Source organism: Sus scrofa, chromosome 6 (assembly GCF_054392235.1).
Source record: "Sus scrofa isolate SSC_HxYL_T2T_F1_AM1 chromosome 6, Sscrofa_HxYL_maternal_Yorkshire_Landrace_v2.0, whole genome shotgun sequence".
NCBI lineage: Eukaryota > Metazoa > Chordata > Mammalia > Artiodactyla > Suidae > Sus > Sus scrofa.
Window position 1 is genome coordinate 111,272,238 of NC_139388.1, and position 21,606 is coordinate 111,293,843.

Sequence of the window (21,606 nt, forward strand, 5' to 3'; positions counted from 1 at the left end):
AAGTGGGTGGGTTGGGGGAGCTGTTATCGGTTCATCTTTTGCCATGTGAACATGCTAAAAACAAATGCTGTGGCCTAAATGATGCATCTTGGTATTTGACATTATGGTTCTGTAAATTTGTGAAGTTCTTTTTCAGAACCCTACACTAAGCCCCTACTTGTAAATTTTTTTGCCACACTCAAAATTGTATATGTAATCTCCTGGATTTGTTTAAACTGTGTTCTGTGCTGACTACAAATTGCAAGATGTACTTTTTTGCAGTTCTCTTCATTAAGACATCTACTTCTAGGAATTCTCTTGTGGGACAGTAGGTTAAGGATCCAGCATCACTGCTGGTACAGTAGCCTACATCACTGCTGTGGTGCAGGTTCAATCCCTGGTCTAGGAACTTCCATATGCCACAGGTGTGGCTAAAAAAAAAAAGACACCTACTTTTTTTTTTTTTAATATTTTCGAGGGCCACACCCTCGGCACATGGAGGTTCACAGGTGAGGGGTCTAGTTGGAGCTGTAGCTGCCTGCCTTCACCAGAGCCACAGCAATGCGGGATCCAAGCCATGTCTTGCAACCTACACCACAGCTCATGACAACACCAGATCCTTAACCCACTGAGCAAGGCCAGGGATTGAATCTGTGACTTCGTGGTTCCTAGTCGGATTCGGTAACCACTGAGCCACGACAGGAACTCCTCTTTTTTTTTTTTTTTTTTTTTTTTTTTTTTTTTAGGGCCACACCAGCGGCACATGGAAGTCCCCAGGCAAGGGGTCTAATCAAAGCTACAGCTGCTGGCCTACACCAAAGTCACAGCAACGCAGGACCTGAGCCATGTCTGTGACCTACACCACAGCTCACAGCAACGCTGGACCCATAACCCACTGAGCAAGGCCAGGGATGGAATCCTCAACCTCATGGTTACTAGTAGGATTTGTTTCCACTGCACCACAAGGGGAACTTCAAAAAGACACCTACTTCTAAAATCTAGTAATGGAATAGTTGTATTGCCATCAATGTCTCATTTTCTTGTTCCTTTTCTTTCTTATGACCAATCTAAATGCTTCTAACATATAAAACCTCTGCTAATGCCAAGAAGACAGAGTAGTCTCATTTTCAGACTGACCCTCCTGCTACCAGCAAGTAAGGGTTTTTCTTTGTTGTTCCATTCTTGCTAACCTTTTCTTGACAATTTAATACTATGAGAGAATAAAAATCCTCAAAAAAATTTCAAGCTAGAAGATTAAAAAACAGAAAAATTATAGCAATTTGGTATCAATCGACAATGATATTTCAATTTGCCATATTTCCGGAGACCCACACTAACACATTGAATAATAATGCTAGCCCCACTTTCACAATTTCACTAGTAATAGGAGTTAGCCAGATTAAAGAACTACATTACAAAGTCTGAAAAGGAGAGTGAGTTTGATGAGTTACAGGAACTCAAATATTCCAGTACTACCAAGGGCAAAAAGGATTAAGAGGCAGAGCCCAAAGGAATGGTCTTGAGGATAGTAGGGAGAGGAATATCCTGTGCTCATAACTAGAGATACTGCACTGTCCAATAGATGCAAGGTCTCTATCTGCATGAACAAATATTTTACTGGGGGAGTTATTTCGCAAATATTTTTGAGGGCACATTGTATACAAGACACTGTCCTAGATGCTTGAGATGCAGAAGTTAACAGAAACAAATCCATCTTTAGATAATATACATTCCCATGTCAGACAATAAATGCATAAACAAACAATTAAATGCAAAGAAGGAAACAAAAATGGTAATAAACAGCAGCACTGTTTAATCAAACTTTCTGTGATGATGGAAATGTTCTATTTCTGTGCTACCTAAAAGGGTAAACATGGCCACTTATGGCTGCTATTGAGCACTTGAAATGTGATGACTGGAAATGAGGAACTGACTTTTTGACTTAATTTTAATTTAAATAGCCAAATTTATTTATTTATTTATTTATTTATTTATTTAATTTTTTTGCCTTCTATGGCTGCTCCCACAGCACATAGAGGTTCCCAGGCTAGGGGTCTAATCAGAGCTGTAGCCGCCGGCCTACTCCAGAGCCACAGCAATGTGGGATCCGAGCGGTGTCTGCCACCTACACCACAGCTCACGGCAATGCCAGATCCTTAACCCACTGAGCGAGGCCAGGTATCGAACCTGCAACCTCATGGTTCCTAGTGGGATTCGTTAACCCCTGAGCCAAGACGGGAACTCCCTAAATAGCCAAATTTAGATATTGTTTTTAATCCAGGGGCTTATTAATGTCATCATGGGTTTTTTGTTTGTTTGTTTGTTTGTTTTAGGGTTGCACGAGCGGCATATGGAGGTTCCCAGGCCAGGGGTTGAATCCGAACTACAGCTGCCAGCCTACACCCCAGCTGCAGCATCTAAGCTGCATCTGCGACCTACACCACAGCTCACGGCAACGCCAGATCCTTAACCCACTGAGTGAGGCCAGGGACTGAACCTGCCACCTCATGGTTCCTACTCAGATTAGTTTCTGCTGTGCCACGACAGAAACTCCGTTTTTGTTTTTTTTTTTAACTTTCCTGAAAACAAAAAACAAAACAAAACAAAAATAAGAGACTGCAGCAAGGAAAAAAATTCCCACACTAAAGGAGTTCTGGCTTTCATTTCATAAACATGTATGAAGCACCAACTATATGTCAGGCATTAGAGTAAGTTCCAGGTATAGAGAATTAGGCAAAACAGAGACTGTCCCTCAAAGAATTTCTATTCTAAAGAGGAAAATATCTATTCTATAAACAGCATATACGTTTGTAATTCTGCTGCTAAGAATTTTGTGAAAAAACAGCAAACATATAACATTTCATAAAACAACAGGAAGCGGAGGCTAGAAGCCAGAGGGTTTCTAATGTGAGATACCTAAAGAAGTCAGGTTGGAGGTAGGGAAGGGGGGAGACTAGCTACATGGAGGTAAGAGCATGTAAGAAAGTTTTAAGGTAGAAAGGAGGAGTTCCCATCGTGGCACAGTGGTTAAAGAATCCGACTAGGAACCATAAGGTTGCGGGTTCGGTCCCTGCCCTTGCTCAGTGGGTTAACGATCCGGCGTTGCCGTGAGCTGTGGTGTAGGTCGCAGACGTGGCTCGGATCCTGCGTTGCTGTGGCTTTGGCGTAGGTTGGCAGCTACAGCTCCAATTAGACCCCTAGCCTGGGAACCTCCATATGTCGTGGAAGCAGCCCAAGAAACGGCAAAAAGACAAAAACAAAACAAAACAAAACAAAAAAGTTCCCAATAGCTCTATCTCTCCATTCACCTCCAAAAGCAGAGTTCTCTACAGTGACTGATTGGATCAGGCTACATCCCATGCCCACTGTGGACAAGTAATGGAATGTGGTGATTGACATAAGAGTAGAGTCAGCTCCCATATGACCACATGGATCTCTAGGAGATTCTTAGAAACTGTTGGAAAGACAGGGGAATAGGTATTAAGAAAGCAGCACACATATGTACATTAATTGCTTACTACCCAAATGGAGATTCATGGTCTAGGGATTCAGTTCATCTTCATCAACTGAAGTTTTGTTAGAAATGCAGAATTTCAGATCCCATACCAATGGAATCATAATTTTCATTCTAAAGTTTCCTCCAGGTGAGTCTTATGCACATTAATTTTTTTTTTTTTTTTTTTTTTGTCTTTTAGCCATTTCTTGAGCCGCTTCCGAGGCACATGGAGGTTTCCAGGCTAGGGGTCGAATCAGAGCTGTAGCTGCCAGCCTACTCCAGAGCCACAGCAACGCAGGATCCGAGCCACGTCTGCGACCTACACCACAGCTCAGGGCAACGCCGGATCGTTAACCCACTGAGCAAGGGCAGGGATCGAACCCGAAACCTCATGGTTCCTAGTCGGATTCGTTAACCACTGCACCACGACGGGAACTCCATTTTTTTTTATGCACATTAATGTTTGATGAGCATTGCCTCACAACATTCAAGAATTCTGATGACCAGGGATGAAGTCCTGAGATACATATTAAAGCTGTGGTTTGGGAGATCACCTAGGCTAAAGGAGAAAGTATCCATGAAGAGACTACGCTGAGGGTAAGCCAAGAAGCACTCCAGCATGTAATGGCTCAGGAGACAATGAGGCAGCCTAAGGAGACCTAGAAAGAGTCATTAGTGAGATTGAATTAAAACCAGGCATACTTGGCATCCTGGAAGCCAAGAAAGGAGCATGTTTCAAAGGAGAGTGTCTGTTTTGAATGCTGCTGAGATGCTGAGTAAGAGGAAGACAGAAGTTTGTATTGGGTTTTTGATCACCATTAGAAAAGCAATCTCAGTGTATTTGAAGATCGAATTACAAGGCAATAAAAACAAGTTATAGACAGCTCATTTAAGGAGGTTTTCTGTGGAAGAAATCTGGTGGGAGCTAGAGCTGCATGAGAGGAGAATTTTTTTTTTTTAAGACCTCACCTGCAGCAAATGGAAGCTTGAATCAGAGCTGCAGCTGAGGCCTACACTACAGCTACGGCAACACTGGATCTGAGCTGCATCTGTGAACTACGCTGCAGCTTGTGGCAACACTGGAGCCGTAACCCACTGAATGAGGCCAGGGATAGATCCCACATCCTCATGAATACTAGTCAGGTTCTTACCCTGCCGAGTTCCCACAACTGGCACTACAAAATTTTTTCTTTCTTCCTTTCCTTTTTTTCTTTTTCCATTTTTGGCCATCTCCGAGGCATATGGAGTTCCCAGACCAGGAATCAGATCCAACCTACAGTTGGAACCCACACTACAGCCAGCTGTAGCAATGCAGGGCTGGACATCAAACCCGCGTCCTGGAGCTGCAGAGATGCTGCCCAATCCTGTTGCGCCACAGTGGGAACTCGTTGCTTGTTTGTTTTTTAGATAAATTTATATGTTGATAGAAAAAATCAGTAGAGAAGGAGGAATTGATGATTCAAATTAGAAGGGGATCATTGAAGGAGTGAAATTCTTGAGGAAATGAGATGGGATCCAGACTACAACCAAGAGGAATTTGCTTTCCAAAGGAGCAATAATACTTCTATCGTTGTCACAGAAAGGGAAGCAGAAGGATGGCTTCTGTTTTCTAAAAGTAGGATACGTTAGAGAGTGATTTGGGAGAAGAACTGTAAAAGGTTTGAGATAAAGAGAAGAAAGAAGGTATGAAATACTTTGTGAGCTTATTAGAGAAGCATAACGATCTCTGGGCAGTGCAAGGGACACTTTTGAGGTTTGTGACCAGAATTTAAAGTGAAAATAATCAGTTAAATTGTATGATTTTCTTCAGGCACATTAAGTAACGCTGAGATACCTGGTGGTGGAGCATAATCCTTTGGGATTCTCCAATTATTTCCTTTCATTCACGAGAAAATTTGGTGCTACATAATACCCGGAGCCTTGTTATGCTCGCTAATAGGATTTAATTTCCTGAAATACTCTCTCTTACAGGAAGTTTCCTCCTGGATCGGCCCTAAACGCCCTTAACAGTTGCAAGGCACACCTCCTGCCGCCAGAGGCCGCACTGGCGCTACTCGCGGCCGGAAGGGAGAGTGGCCCAAGCGCAGCCTCGGCGTTTCCGCCGTGAGTGCGCAGGGATCCGCGCGCTCTTTACGTCGATCCCCGGGAGTAAGCGTTTCCGGTCATTCATTCTCCCTGCGGGTCGGCCTCTGCGGTGGGGTTTTGTGTACTATCGGACCGAGAGGATGAAGCTCGTGAGGTGAGGAGGTGACCGAGCAGGGTGGGTACTATGAGGGGATGTCCTGGACCGGGAGCGGGGGGGTTGAGCTGCCCGAGATGCAGGAGGCGCGAAAGCCGCGTGCGCGCGCGGCCTGCTAACGGCCTTCGGCGCCCGCCGCTCCCGCCCCATCTTGGTCGCGTCGCCGCGGGCACTCGACCAGGCTTCAGACTGGGTCGCCCAGGGATCTGCGGGTCTTCCGAGAGGTTGAAGGCCGGGCGGTGTTTTCCCATCAGGTGTCTTAGAGGCCTTAAAAGTACAGAGCCAGGCTTACAAGCTCTTACTTTCGGTGAGTTACAGACTTCCGTTTCTGTTAGAACGTTTCTGGCTCGTCTCAGCACTCAGGAACCGGCAAATTTAACTAGGTCCACGCTTCCTGAGAACGTGGGAGACATAAAAATTGTACATCCTGCACAAGTAGTTTAAATTAATGCATATTTTTTAATGAAACTACCGTCACACTTAAAAGAGTACTTAGAAGCTGCAGGGGTTTATCTGGAGATAATGAAATCCAATTCCGAAGTATTTTAAATCAGGGATCAGGGATGGACTTCTGATTTCCTGAGGTTTTTTTTTTTTTTAATAGTGTTTTTTTTCCCTCTTGTTGTTATTCCCTAGCCTTAAGATTATTCAACTTACATTTCCCTTTAAAATAGCCCTTTGATTTAGGAAAAAACCTCTCAATATGGGGTAGAATCACTCTTCCGTACTTTTTGGCTGATTACACAGATAATCGAGATTTATTCTGTTTATTTCTGTATTTAAATTTGGTCGATTAGTTGAGCCTGCTGAAGACTCGTTTACTGGTTGAGCTAATTCATCACAAAAACTACCTGCAAATAGATTGAGTTCTGATGTTTCTCCTTGAGGCTGAGAGCCTGGAACATAGAAGCAGAGGCTTTTACAACTCAGCCGGCAGTTATAAACTAGCTTAACTAGTTTATTGTCTGTTGAGTCAAGAATTGTCAATGTCGACCAAATAGTTAAGCACATGGAGTTCTTGGACCAGGGAACACATCCTAGCTGCATTTGCAACCTACTCGGCAACTGCAGCAATGCTGGACTGTGCCGGTGGGGATTGAACTGGGGATCGAACCTGCATCCCAGTGCTCCAGAGACGCCAAGAATCCCAGTTGTGCTACAGCAGTAGCCCACCCCCCCCTTAAAGAGTCCTATGTTGTAGTAGCGTTCGTTTTGCAGAGAAGATAGACAAGAAGATAGTTTGAGATAACATAAAGAATCCTCATTGTCATATTCAGGCTGGTGTTTGTAGAGAAGGCATTTAAGATTGACTTTTTGTCTATTTTTTTCCCTTCCAGTTTTATTGAGATGTAACTGGCTTTCAGCATTGTGTAACTTTAAGGTATATAACATAATGATTTTTTTTGGCCGTGCCAAAGGCATGTGGAAGTTCCCAGGCCAGGTATCGAACCTGTGCCATAGCAGCAACCCAAGGCTGCAATGACAACACTGGATTCTTTCTTTATTGACCAGCTGCACCACGAGGGAACTCCCACAGCATAATGATTTGATTTACGTACATCATAAAGAGTGTAGTGAACATCCATCATCTCATGTAGATATAAAATTAAAGAAATAGACAAAAAAATTTTTTTTCTTCTGATGAGAACTCATGATTTACTCTCAACAACTTTAATATATAACATACAGCAGTATTGATTACATTTATCATATTGCATATTACATTTCTAGTTCTTACTTATAACTGAAAGACTTTGTCCATTTTATTTGAGGTATAACTTTGAAGGTAAACATCTCAGAACTTAAAGTTTATTTTTTTTTCTTTTTTTTAGGGTCACATCCACGGCATATGGAAGTTCCCAGGTTAGGGGTCTAATCAGAGCAACAGATGCCAGCCTACGCCACAGCCACAGCAACGCCAGATCCAGCCATGTCTGCAGTCCACACCACAGCTCATGGCAACGCCAGATCCTTAACACACTGATCGAGGCCAGGGATTGAACCTACAACCTCATGGTTCCTAGTCGGATTCATTGTAGCTGTATCCCGACAGGAACTCCTAAAGTTTATTTTCTTAATGTCTGAATACTTGCCAGTCAGAGTCTTAGTATAGATAATACTCTTTGGAGTCTTTTGTCCCACTTAACGATAGTCCATGTTGTGACAGAATTTTCCTATAAAATTTTTTTTTTTTTTTTTTTTTTTTGGTCTTTTCTGGGGCCGCACCTTCGGCATATGGAGGTTCCCAAGTCTAATCATAGATGTAGCCACCGGCCTACGACAGAGCCACAGCAACTTGGGATCCAAGCCGCATCTGTGATCTACACCACAGCTTATGGCAACACCAGATCCTTAATCCACTGAGTGAGGCCAGAGATTGAACCCGAAACCTCATGGTTCCTAGTCGTGTTCGTTAACCACTGCACCACGACAGGAACTCCTCCTATAAATATTAATGCTGTACTGAATCCTATTCTGTGTCTTAGACTATAGAAGCAAAATTCCTAATAATTGGAGAATGTATTTTGCACTGGGAAAATGGGTTTTGTATAACTAGTTTGCTAGGGATCCAGTCTGAGCTATAGCCAATGGCCTGTTCCACAGCCACAGCAACATAGGATCTGAGCTGCGTCTGTGACCTATACCACAGCTCATGGCAACGCCAGATCCTTAACCTACAGCAAGGCCAGCGATGCTAGTTGGGTTCACTAACCGCTAAGCCGTGAGGGGAACTCCTTGACTTAGCTCTCTCAGTAATCCTGATAATGTGATAAATTGCCAGGTTTTGGTGTTTTTAACCTGTTTAATAAAGTATCTCACTATCCTGTTATCTTGATTTTTTAATTTTTGTTTTTTATTTATATTAAAAAAATTTTTTTTTGGTCTTTTTAGGACTGCATCCATGACATACGGAAGTTCCCAGGCTATGGGACGTATCTGAATTCCAGCCACAGCGACTGGAATCCAAGCTTTGTCTGTGATCTATACGGCAACGCTGGATCCTTAACCCACTGAATGAGGCCAGGGATTGAACCTGTAGTAGATACTAGTTGGATTTGTTACCACTGGGCCATGACAAGAACTCCTGATTTTTGAATTTTTAAATAATGTGGCTTTGGATACTGAAGGATACCATTTTGTCCTATTATCTGAGTATTACCTGAATATCTAAATTTCAGTGAGTAGAAAAAATTCAGATAGTGAAGGATTCATCAGAAAATAATTTAGGAGTTCCCACTGTAGCACATAGGGTCAACACCTCCTGTGTTGTCTCTGAGGTGGCCCGAGGTCTCTGCTGAGGCACAGGTTTGATCCCCTGAGCAGTGCAGTGGGTAAAAAGAATCCAGTGTTGCAGTGAGCTGTGGTGTAGGTTGCAGATGCGGCTCAGATTCTGCATTGCTGTGGTTGTGGCATAGGCCATTGGCTACAGCTCCGATTTGACCCCTAGCCTGAGAACTTCCACATGCTGCTGCTGCATAGGTTGCAGCTTCGGCTTGGAATCCATCCCTGGCCTGGGAACCTACCATATGCCATGGGGGTGGCCAAAAAAGAAAGAAAATAATTAGAATCTGTTTAGTTTCTGCACTCAGATAACTCTGTCTGTTTCTCCTGCCCTCAATATACCCTCCCTACAACTCTAACCTATTCAGGCTCCCTTTTCCCCACCCATGGTTTTTACATTTCACATGATGAAATTCAGTGTACATTTCCTGAATTAGAAAAATATATACACCTGTGTAACCCAAACCCTTATCTAGATATTGAACTTTCCCAAACCTCACTTTCTTCAAGCTCTTTGTAGTCAAGTTCTGGTCCCATACCCCTAAAGGGAACCAGATTCTTCCAACATAGCTTAGTTTTGCTTACACTGGAATTCCATATATATGGGATCTTGTATGCATTCTTTTTGTGTAAAGTTTCTTTCACTTTGCGCTTTTTTTTTTTTTTTTCCTTTGCTGCACCTGTGGCATGTGGAAGTTCTTGGGCCAGGGAGGGAACCCTTGCCACAGCAGCAACCCAAGCAGCTGCAGTGGCAGTGCTGAATCCTTAACCCACTGCACCACAAGGGAACTCCCTCAGCATATTTTTGAGATTCTTCCACATCATGGCCTTTATCAGTAATTCGTACTTTTTACTCATAGATGGTGGGTTTTTTTTTTTTTTCCTCCCCTTCTTTGCTGCCCCTGTGGCATGTGGAAGTTCTGAACTAGGGATCAACCCTGCACCACAGCAGTGACAATGCCGGATTCTTAATCACTAGGCCACCACAGTTAGTGTTGGTGAGGGTTTGCATAAATGAATTTGTTGAAGATTTGTATAAATGTCATAAAAACTGCTAAATGAGTTCCCATCGTGGCTCAGCAGAAACGAATCTGACTAGCATCCATAAGGATGCAGGTTCAGTCCCTGGCCTTGTTCAGTGGGTTAAGGATCTGCTGTTGCCGTGAGCTGTGGTGTAGGTCGCAGAAACGGCTCAGATCCCGCATTGCTGTGGTTATGGCATAGGCCATTGGCTATAGCTCCGATTTGACCCCTAGCCTGGGAACCTCCATATGCCGCGGGAGCGGCCCAAGAAATAGCAAAAAGACAAAAAATAAATAATAATAATAAAATAAAATAAAACAAGATTTACTTTATACATGTAAAACAAGTATAATTATAAATTGGATTTTTTTTTTTTTTCTTTTTTGGACACTCCACAGCATATGGAGTTTCCAGTCCAGGGATCAGATCTGAGCTGCAGTTGCAGCAATTCAGATCCTTAACCCACTGTGCCAGGCTGGAATTGAACCTTCATCCCACTCCAGTGATGCCACCTATCCCATTGTGCCACAGTGGGGACTCCAATACTAATTATAATTTTATCTTTTTTTTTTTTTTTTCAGTTTCATTGAGATATAATTGACATACAACACTATGTAAGTTTAAGGTATACAGCATGACTTACATATGTTGTGAAATGATTATCACATTATCACAGTGAGTCCATCATAGTAAGTTTGTGCACATGATGCCATCAACTCATGTACACAAAAGAAAAATGTGTTTTTTCCTCATGATGAAAACTTTCAGGATCTAGTCTCTTAGCAGTTTTCAGATATACCACACAGCAGTGTTAACCATAGCCATCGTGTTGCACATTACATCCCCAGTTTTACATATTCCTGGAAGCCTGTGCTTTTTGACCACCTTTATCGATATAACTTCTTGATTTCAATTTTGCAGCTTATAGTGACTTCAAAATCTATATGCATGGATTGGAGGTTAAGAAGTTTGATAGCTTAGGGAATCAGAAGTGTCCAGGAGACTTTCTGTTAAAGGGTATTAATCAAGGAAAGCTCAAATTGTTATGCATGTTATTAATAGGAATTGATGCAGGTAGTATTTATAGCAGATTTTCAGCATCTAGAAGTTTCACCATATGACATATGTTTTAAAGTGTTAAAAGTGAAAATTTTATTATTTCATTCCTACTGTCTTTATAGATTTTTGATGAAATTGAGTCATGAAACTGTAACCATTGAATTAAAGAATGGAACACAGGTCCATGGAACAATCACAGGTATGGATGTTGGAATGTGTTACAATTCTTTCACATGCAGGCCAGAATTCTTTGGTTAATGAATGTTATGTAGTACAAATATAATTCCTTTTGTCTGGATTATTTCATTGACCTTATTACTTAAATCTCACCTTAAGTTCTAGTGCTAAGATCAAACTGGATTCCTCGGGTTCTATGTTTGACTGCTGTTTTCCTCCTTTATGCTTTTTCCACTTTTGCCTATACATGTCCCCTGGAATATTGTTATCTTCCAGTGTACGTATTACTTTTCTAGAATTTTGCGTCCCCTGTTAGATTTTAAGGTTCTTGAAGATAGAGAATGGGGTTTCCATGCCTGATTATCTTGGGTAGAAAGTATGTGGGAAATGGGGAGAGGGTGGTAAGCGAACCATAATTTTACCTAAGACAACACTGTTGTATAACATTTTAGAGTATTTTCTTTCTTTCTTTCTTTTCCTTTTTTTTCTTTTTGGCTATGCCCAAGTAACGTGAAAGTTCCTGGGCCAGGGATCAAACCTGTGCCGCAGCAGTGACCCAAGCCATCACAGTGAGAGGGTCAGATCCTTAACCCACTGCACCACAAGAGAACTCCTCTTTTTTCTTATGCTTTTTTCTCTGCTTTGATGGTACTATATTCATGATATGTAGTTTCTCTGTGTGTGAGTGTGTGTCTTTTTAGGGCTGCACCTGCGCCATATGCAGGGTCCCAGGCTAGGGGACTAATCGGAGCTGTAGCCACCTGCATAAGCCAGAGCCACAGCGACACAGGATTTGAGCCGCATCTTCGACCTACACCACAGCTCATGGCAACGCCAGATCCTTAACCCACTGAGTGAGGCTAGGGATTGTACCTGCAACCTCATGGTTCCTAGTCAGATTCATTTCCTCTGCAGCATAACGGGAACTTCTAGTTTTCTATTTAAAGCCACTGTGAATCTTCATTTACAGCTTTAAGTAATTCTTTAACATGTAGATTCAGCATCTGAGTAAAGAAGAGATATACATAGTATTAAACTGATACGTGTGGGTTTCCTAGAACTTTGCAACACCAGGTGCCATGAAAGGAAATCAGTCTAGTGTAAGATTTTCATACATTCTGATCAAATTTGGGGGAATGTAATTTCTGTCCTGTTAAAATTCCATAATGCTGTCTTTTGAGCTCTCTGCTATACAGCATGAGAGAAGCAGTGTTCTTCCTGCTTTTTAGGAAAATCTAGTGATGGGAAAAAGGCACAAAAACAATGCAATGCAAAGTTTGCCTTACATACGGTAAAAACTTAATAAATCATGTCCCAGGAAGAAAATTTCACTAAATTGGGGAGCAAAGCCTAGTAAAAATCCAATTCCCTTCCCCACTGTCAACTTCAGTTACAAATTTCTGTATTCTATATGAATGTGTATTTTAGTCCTCCTAATAGGGGTAATCATACTGTCTACCATAGGAACATGGAGGATGAAACTAAAATGCATTAGTGTGCAGTTCCTGGAACCCAGAAAGAGGCTCATAAATCTTATTGTTTTCCCTCTCCTTATTGTATCAAGTACCCCCAATGAGGTGGACTTTATCAAAAGTATATTAATTTGGGAGTTCCCATAGTGGCTCAGCAGAAACAAATCTGACTGATACCCATGAGGATGCAGGATCAGTCCCTGGCCTTGCTCAGTGGGTTAAGGATCCGGCATTGCTGTGGTGTAGGTTGCAGATCTGGCTCTAATCCCATGTGGCTGTGGCTGTAGTTGGCCTACAGCTCTGATTTGACCCCTAGTTTGGGAACCTCCATATGCCACAGGTGCTGCCCTAAAAAGACCAAAAAGAAAAGGTATATTAATTAGGGGAATAAAAATTAAAGGAGTCTCCACTGTGGCACAGTGGGTTAAGAACCCAGGTCCAGTGGTTTGAGTCACTACAGAGGCACAGGTTTGATCCTCAGCCTGGCACGGGATCTGGTGTTGCTGTGGGTGCCTCACCCATGGCATATGGAGGCTCCCAGGCTAGGGGTTGAATCGGAGCTGTAGCCACTGGCCTACACCACAGCCACAGCAGCACTGGATCCTTAACCCACTGAGCAAAGCCAGGGATTGAACTTGTGTCCTCCTGAATACTAGTCAGATACGTTTCTGCTGAGTCACAACCAGAACTCCGAGGGTGTGGCCATTTTTAAAAAAGTATATCCATTTTGGGAAAGAAGAGGACAGAGGATTTGTAGTAGTAAGTTCAGTAAATTTGAGGTGGATGTTGGGAGGGTTCATATTTTCTGGCCTTTCTAGGGACAGAAATTAATTAGATCTTTAGTTATCCCATTTATTGAAACATGCTGATAAAGGCTCCAATAATCAAGTATTCCTACTCTAATGCCATATATTCATCCTAGAAAACAATTGCTTTCATTTTGTAAAATCTCATACTAAAAATAATGGCTTAAAGGGAAAAACTGTTTGAGGCAGACCACTCAAAACGTGTGCTACTTAGTAATCAAAGTATTAAAACAATAGCATCCTTTGTGGGTTTTTGGGGTTTCTTTTTTGTCTTTTTTTGCCTTTTCTAGGGCCACACAGCATATGGAGGTTCCCAGGCTAGGGGTCTAATTGGAGCTGTAGCCACCAGCCTACGCCACAGCCACAGCAGCTCAGGATCCGATCCACATCTGCGACATACACCACAGCTCACGGCACCGCCAGATTCTTAACCCACTGAGTGAGGCCAGGGATCAAACCCACAATCTCTTGGTTCCTAGTCGTGTTTGTTAACCACTGAACCACAATGGGAACTCTGAATCCTTTATTTTAAAGCACAGTTTAAAAGACACAAGACATGTCACTTTCCTGCTAATAAGGACAGATAGCACAGTACTTAATAGGGTGTTTTTTTTTCCTTTTTAGGGCCAAACCTGAGGCATATGGAAGTTTCCAGGCTAGGGGTCTAATCAGAGCTACAGCTGAGAGCCACAGCCACAGCAATGCCAGACCCCAGTTGCATTTGTGAACTGCGGCACAGCTCACAACAACACCAGATCCTTAACCCACTGAGTGGGGCCAGAGATTGAACTCAAATCCTCACGGATACTAGTCAGGTTTGTTTCCGCTGAGCCACAGCGGGAACTCCCTAGGGCTGTCTTAAACAGAAATGAAGACAGCTTGGTGGAATGGGGTGTAAGGAAGTTAAGGAGACAGAGAACCACACAGTAAGCATTGCCTATGCTGATATGGGAGGAGGATACATAGGGATTGTCAGAATAAGGCATGTGTACCGGTCTGGGTTTCTTCATGGCTAGCTGTAAGCACACATAAGTGCAAAACAACAAGTTAGGGAAAATCTAGTGAAGGAAAGATTTCTGATTTATACTGTCATCATTACCAGTTGTACTCAATTGTACTAATTGTACTATTATTGTATCATAGAAACTTGCGCTGTAGCAGAACCAGTACTCTTCTGTAACAGGCTACTGATTGAAGCTTGATAGTGTATTTTTTTGGCCAAGGCTCCAGCATGCGGAAGTTCCTGGGCCAGGGATTGAACCTGAGCTGCACTTGCAGCCTACACTGCAGCTGTGGCACCACTGGATCCTTAACCTGCTATACCACAAGGGAAATTCCTTTGGCTTGGTAGATTAAGTGATTGCCTTCATTATACTAATAATTGCCCTTTTTTCTCTCTAGGTGTAGATGTCAGCATGAATACACATCTTAAAGCTGTGAAAATGACCCTGAAGAACAGAGAACCAGTACAGCTGGAAACACTGAGTATTCGAGGCAATAACATTCGATATTTTATTCTGCCGGACAGTTTACCTCTGGATACACTACTTGTGGATGTTGAACCGAAGGTGAAATCTAAGAAGAGGGAAGCTGGTAAGTTTAAAGGATTACGAACATTTTTGTATATGGTGTGTTTGTACCCTAATACACTATTCACAAAACATGTTTATATTTGCAGACAACACAGGTTGTTTGGTTGGTTTTAATTGCCTGTACTTGCTGAAAGTACCTATAGTGTTTTATAGTTCCTGGTGTTGCTATTCCTTTTTTTTTTTTTTTTTTTAGTTTTTGTCTTTTTAGGGCCGCACTCGCGACATATGGAGGTTCCCAGGCTAGGGGTCTAATTGGAGCTACAGCTGCCGGCCTACTCCACAGCCACAGCAACACCAGATCCGAGCCTCATCTGAGACCTACACCATAGCTCATGGCAATGCCAGATCCTTAACCTGCTGAGCAAGGCCAGAGAATCGAACCGGCAACCTCATGGTTCCTAGTTGGATTTGTTTCTACTGCGCCACAATGCACACTCCCCTGGTCTTGCTATTTAAAAGACTGATGCATTGTTCTTACTTCCTGTCCCTTTGTGCATGGCCTAAAAAACACTTGATCCCCAGTGTTCTGACTTTTGCTCTGATCCACATTGCAAGTATTTTCAAATCTGAAATCTTTCTGCTTCAATATCTTTCAGTCACTGTTTTGGGTTTTTTTTTCCTTGTGGGTATTTACTTTTTTTTTTTTTTTTTTTTTGGTCTTTTTAAGGCCACACCCTTGGCACATGGAGGTTCCCAGGCTAGGGGTAGAATTGGAGCTACAGCTGCCAACCTATGCCACAGCTGCAGCAATGCACGATCGGAGCTGTGTCTGCAACCTACACCACAGCTCACGGCAACGCTGGATCCTTAACCCACTGAGCGAGGTCAGGGATCAAACCTGCGTCCTCATGGATGCTAGTCAGGTTTGTTAACTGCTGAGCCACAACAGGAACTCCGGTGTTTACCATTTTATCATGAGTAGTATTTCAGAGGGAATTGGAGATAAGTGTGGTTAAGTTCCTTGTTTTAAGAGAAGTCTTTGACTTATGTTATTGCTTTGAATGGTAAGACTAGGAAGAATGAGTAGAAATGTCAGGATTTTTAAAATATTCATAGATGTCTGAAAATGAAAAGTTCATTTGGGAGGTGAGTTTTCTGTCATTGATATTCAGGTAGCCCTTAGGATGACCAGGTGATAGGAATATTGTTATTGGATTAAAGTATTTGGTTATGATTGGATCAGATGACTTAAGATTTTGAAAAGTCATGAAGTTGTTACTTGATGTACTATATTTTAAACCTTCTTGATTTTGGACCAGCTTGCTTGGAATCTATTCAGTAACAAAAAAATCTGGCTCATTGTGTTCCTGTTCCGGTCCATTGAGATGATACCTCTTTCATCTTATGTGAAGATTCAAATCATCTGTATTTCATTTGTGGTGAATTTGAGGCATAATATAAAAAAAAATTTTAAGGGTTTGCCGTCGTGGTGCAACAGAAACATATCCGACTAGGAACCATGAGTTTTTGGGTTCCATCCCTGGCCTCACTCACTGGGTCATGGATCCGGCATTGCTGTGAGCTATGGTGTAGGTTGCAGACAAGACTCGGATCCTGCATTGTGTAGGCCTGTGGCTACTGCTCTGATTTGACCCTTAGCCTGGGAACCTCCATGTGCGGCCCTAAAAAGCAAAAAAAAAAAGAAAGAAATTTTAAACTTGACAATTTTCTTAGTAAATAAAATCAAATGAAACAAATATTACAGTTTTAGTAGGCTAGTGGCCCTTGGTTCTGCATGATAATGTGTTAGAAAGGGTGATTCTGAGTTAAAGTTTTCTTTATTGTGTGTGCTGTTTGTGGTGACCAGGCGACATCAGCACAGAAGAGAATTTATCTTTGCTTTTATTTTCCCTCAGTTGCGGGAAGAGGCCGAGGCCGAGGCAGAGGAAGAGGACGTGGCCGAGGCAGAGGAAGAGGCGGTCCTAGGCGATAATGTCTCTCAAGATTACTGTTTCAAAGGGTGGTCAGACTTTTTTGTACAGCTTTTGTTTGTTTCTGTCAGTTTTTAATAAACATAAATGCAGGACAGAGTTGTCTATTGACTATATCAAATTGTTTGAATAGTTCATGTATATTCATGATATTAACACAGTAAGAGCTAAGCATTACTGTGAGGCAGTCCCAAGATAATTCCATTCTTTGATCAGACTTTTAATTTTTCAAACTAAAATGTTTCTTTTATGAATATATATAGAATATACATTTTTTTATTTCACATTCTCTGATTATGTGCTTTATTGTTTTACCTTGACTCCATTCTGTGGAATCTTCCTACAAGTGGAGTAAGTTCTTTTTGGCACTTCAGAAACTAAAGTCCTATGGAATGAGGTTTAAAATTGATTCTCCTTTCCTGAGTTTTGTTTCATTGAAACTTAGGTTCTTAGTAAAAAAAAATGATCGTCTTAAAATTCAGGAGTCATTGATTTTGTTGTCATTGTTAATGATTTTTTTGGTTTTGTTTCATTTTTTTAAATGGGTGCTCAACAGAATGTAGTTTTGCATTCTCTTGAGTTGAAACTGTAAATAATGTTCCCTAGATTATTTGTTGTGAGCAATGTTGTGACATCTTAATTTGGAATGTACCTGTCATTGGCTTCGTTATCAAATATTTTTACAAGTAGTCCTTTAAGAACAGAAGGAAAAAGACCTACTTATTTGATAGCAAAACTGGATTCTTTCCAATCATTAATAAGGATTTTTAAAAATTTGTTTTAATTAGTTAAATTTAGAGAAAAATAGTGTATAGTTTCTTATAAAGCTAACTACCACTTGTTTATATATTAAAGAGAGAAAAACCTAACAGGGTTAGGGTGAACTAAATCTGTATTTTCATTTAATCATTTATGTGGGTTTGTTTAATGAGAAGAAAATTTTCTGGAGAGTCTTATCTAAAAAGGAAGTTTAGGGAATTCCCATTGTGGCTCAATGAATTAACCTGATATAGTGTCCTTGATGTGGGTTTGGTCCCTGGCCTTGCTCAGTAGGTTAAAGATCTGGTGCTGCTGCAAGCTGCAGCATAGGCCGCAAATGTGGCTTGGATCCAGTGTGGCTGTGGTGTAGGCCCACAGCTGCAGCTCTGATTCAGCTCCTGATCTGGGAACTTCCACATGCTGCAGCTGCAGCCCTAAAAGGAAAAGAGTAATATAATAAATGAAAAGGAAGTTTAGGTGTTGTATGGAAGGTATGTAAATTGAGAGATAAGAAGAACATTTGTGTGTGGTGTGTATTAATGTGTGTGTCATTCTTTTCCATGTTCTGTTCTCCTATTGAACGTAAGCAGAAGGCAAGGGAACCCAGTGATGCATCAATGTGGAGAGATTTGAAGGGCACAAACAGAAAAGTATAAGTAGTGAATAAAGAAGTTGACTGGAGCCCTCATGGAGCTTATAGGAGTTAGATATACATTTATACATAGTTGTACTTTGTGAATACTCGATAATAAAAATACTTCCTATTGTCTTTTAAAAGCAGTGGAAGCTCATTTTCATTTTAAGCTAAATGCCAGTGTAACAGGATTTTTAACTTTTATCTTGTGAATTTTTTTTTTTTTTTTTTTTTTTTGCTATTTCTTGGGCCGCTCCCTTGGCATATGGAGGTTCCCAGGCTAGGGGTCGAATCAGAGCCGTAGCCACTGGCCTACGCCAGAGCCACAGCAACGCAGGATCCGAGCTGCGTCTGCAACCTACACCACAGCTCACGGCAACGCCGGATCGTTAACCCACTGAGCAAGGGCAGGGACCGAACCCGCAACCTCATGGTTCCTAGTCAGATTCGTTAACCACTGCGCCACGACGGGAACTCCTATCTTGTGAATTTTAACATGTAGATATTTATAGTGTGAAACCAGTCTAATAATACTGTTTAAATGTAAGGCTAAACCCTAGTAGGTACTAGATTAAATAATACGGTAGCCAGCTGCTGTACTAGCAAAAATGAGTTTATTTGAGAATAATCAGAGGAGTTGGAATTTGGAACAGGCAAGCTATGGCAAACCATAAGCAAATCCAGAGAACCAGGAATGGAGCTTGCTTTTTATAGAGCATGGGGGTGGCAGACCTTGGGAAAGGCTCTAATATCCAGAGTCTATTGCAGGAAAAGGTTTCTCATTGGTTGAGTCATTAGTTTCTTTCTTTCCTTTTTTTTTAAGTAGATTTACAGTGTTCTGTCAATTTCTGCTGTATAGCAAAATGACCCAGTCATACATATATACATTCTTTTTCTCATATTCTATCATGTTCTATCACAAGTTATTGGATATAGTTCCCTGAGTTATGCAACAGGACCTCATTGTTGGTCCATTCTAAGTGTAGTAGTTTGCATCTACTAACCCCAAACTCTCATTCCATCCCACTTCCTTCCTCTCCCCTTTGGCAACCACAAGGCTGTTCTCCATGTCCATGAGTTTTTGGGTTTTTTCCCTATAGATAGCTTCATTTCTGCCATATTTTAGATTCCACATATAAGCGATATGGAGTTTTTTTCTTTCTCTTTCTGACTTAGTATGAGAGTCTTGTTCCAACCATGAGGCTTACAAATGGCATTATTTTGTGTTTTTTTAATAGCTGAGTACTATTCCATTGTGTATATATATACCACATCTTGTTAACCCATTCATCTGTCGATGGACATTTAGTTTGTTTTCATGTCTTGGCCATTTGTGAATAGTGCTGCAGTGAACATGCGCATGCATGTGTCTTTTTCAAGGAACGTTTTGTTTGGATATATACTCAGGAGTGGGATTGCTGGGTCATATGGTAGTTCTACATTTAGTTTTCTGTGGTACCTTCCTGCTATTGTACCAATTGACATTCCCATCAACAGTGAAGGAGGGTACCCTTTTCTCCACACCTTTTCCAGCATTTGTTAATTTGATTTGTTAAGGATGGCCATTCTGATTGGTGTGTCGTGGCACCTCAAAGTAGTTTTTATTTGCATTTCTCTAATAATTAGTGATGAGCATTTTTTCATGTGCCTGTAAGCCATGTGGAGTGATTACAGTTTCTGATTGGCTTGGCTGTCCTTGGGCAGAGAGAGAGTTTTCTTCCTGCTAGACTGTGAAACAGTCATCACCTTCCTGTCAAGATGTAGGCCTGCATCTTGTTTGAAGTAATTAATGTATGGCAGGTTGTGAGTGCTCTGCTACAGGCCTGTCTCGCCTCCAGTTTGGTTTTTTGTTGTTTTTGGCTGTGCCAGGGACATGCAGAAGTTGGCAGAGATTGAACCGGTGCCACAGATGTGACAAGGCCAGATTTCTAACCTGCTGCGCCACCAGGGAACTCCTCCCAACTCCAGTTTTAGATCAACGTGCTTTAATTCCAGAAGTTTATTCCACTACAGGTCATTACTTCATTTTTATGTGAAAAGAAATTGTATGAAGAAAAAGCCTTTTGACCTGACTATCATTATAAAGAAGCACTGCAGCACAAATAGAAAAAAGGCTAGATTGTAATACTCTTCTCTTGCCCACCCTTTTTTCCCCCATAAAGTATACAGGCTCTCAGTACTGCTGCATCTTGCACAATTTGGTATCTTTTAAAGCTTAAGCTTTTGATTGTGGACTTTTGGGGTTTGTTTAAAAGAATTTATTATGAGTTTAGATAGAAAACTGTCTGATATTGGTTGTTATTTAATGTGAAAACTCTTGTGGATCCAGATCCACAAAATAAGAGGTATACATTTGATGAGAAATTTTGAAGCATTTACTATTTTCTGTACAAGAACGTGGTAGTGCTCCATTTATCTGAGCCAAAAATTTATCTGAAATTTTCCTTTAAAAATTTATATATAGGATTTGTTTCTGAGCCATGACAGGAACTCAAGTAATTTTTTAGTAGTGTTTATCACTATGAGGGTAGAAGACCATTTGGAGTAGGTTAATGGGAATATGAATTGAGAAACTAAGCAGTTTAAGATATGTCAAGTATCTGGAGTTCCCGTCGTGGTGCAGTGGAAACAAATCTGACTAGGAACCATGAAGTTTCGGGTTTAATCCCTGGCCTTGCTCAGTGGTTAAGGATCTGGCGTTGCCGTGAGCTGTGGGGTAGGCCTGTGGCTGTAGCTCCAATTAGACCCCTAGCCTGGGAACCTCCATATGCCGTGGGAGTGGCCCTGAAAAGAACAAAAAGACCAAAAAAAAAAAAAAAGTCAAGAATCTTAAATTTTTTTTTCTGTCCTTTGATTCAGGATTTCATTTGAGAGTCCAAGGGATAAAAGGTTACAGACTGCTCACTATTTTTTTTTTTTTCCTTTCTTTTTTGGCCACCCCAAGGCATATGGAGTTCCTGGGCCAGGGATGAGATCTGAGCCACAATACAACCTACGCCACAGCTTCCGTAACATCTGATCCTTTACCACACTGTGCTAGGCTGAGGATGGAACCTGTGTCACAGCCTTCCAAAGATGCCACAGATCCCATTGCATCCACAGCAGGAACTCCTCAACCTTTTTTTTTTTTCTTTTTTTACAGCTACATCTGTAGCAT

At 41.5% G+C, this 21,606-nt stretch overlaps 1 protein-coding gene across 3 annotated transcripts; it reads left to right on the top strand.

Moving 5' to 3' along the window:
- The first annotated feature begins 5,619 nt into the window (after positions 1-5,619).
- Positions 5,620-18,592, top strand: SNRPD1 (small nuclear ribonucleoprotein D1 polypeptide). 3 transcript variants are annotated; one of them, XM_021096167.2, is made up of 4 exons: positions 5,620-5,735; positions 11,201-11,277; positions 14,935-15,126; positions 16,982-18,592. In XM_021096167.2, exons 2-4 carry the CDS (start codon positions 11,208-11,210, stop codon positions 17,056-17,058), a joined length of 339 nt encoding a protein of 112 aa, XP_020951826.1. In that variant the 5' UTR covers positions 5,620-5,735; positions 11,201-11,207; the 3' UTR covers positions 17,059-18,592. The 3 variants fall into 3 exon arrangements, with proteins under 3 accessions (XP_020951826.1, XP_003127902.1, XP_005653461.1); XM_003127854.6 differs by having other exon boundaries at positions 5,620-5,714; XM_005653404.4 differs by lacking the exon at positions 5,620-5,735 and adding an exon at positions 5,755-6,021.
- The last annotated feature ends 3,014 nt before the right edge of the window (positions 18,593-21,606 follow it).

Coding starts and splice junctions, on each gene's coding strand:
- SNRPD1 (XM_003127854.6), top strand. Junction 11,278..14,934: donor GGTCCATGGAACAATCACAG/GTATGGATGTTG, acceptor TTTTCTCTCTAG/GTGTAGATGTCAGCATGAAT. Junction 15,127..16,981: donor ATCTAAGAAGAGGGAAGCTG/GTAAGTTTAAAG, acceptor ATTTTCCCTCAG/TTGCGGGAAGAGGCCGAGGC.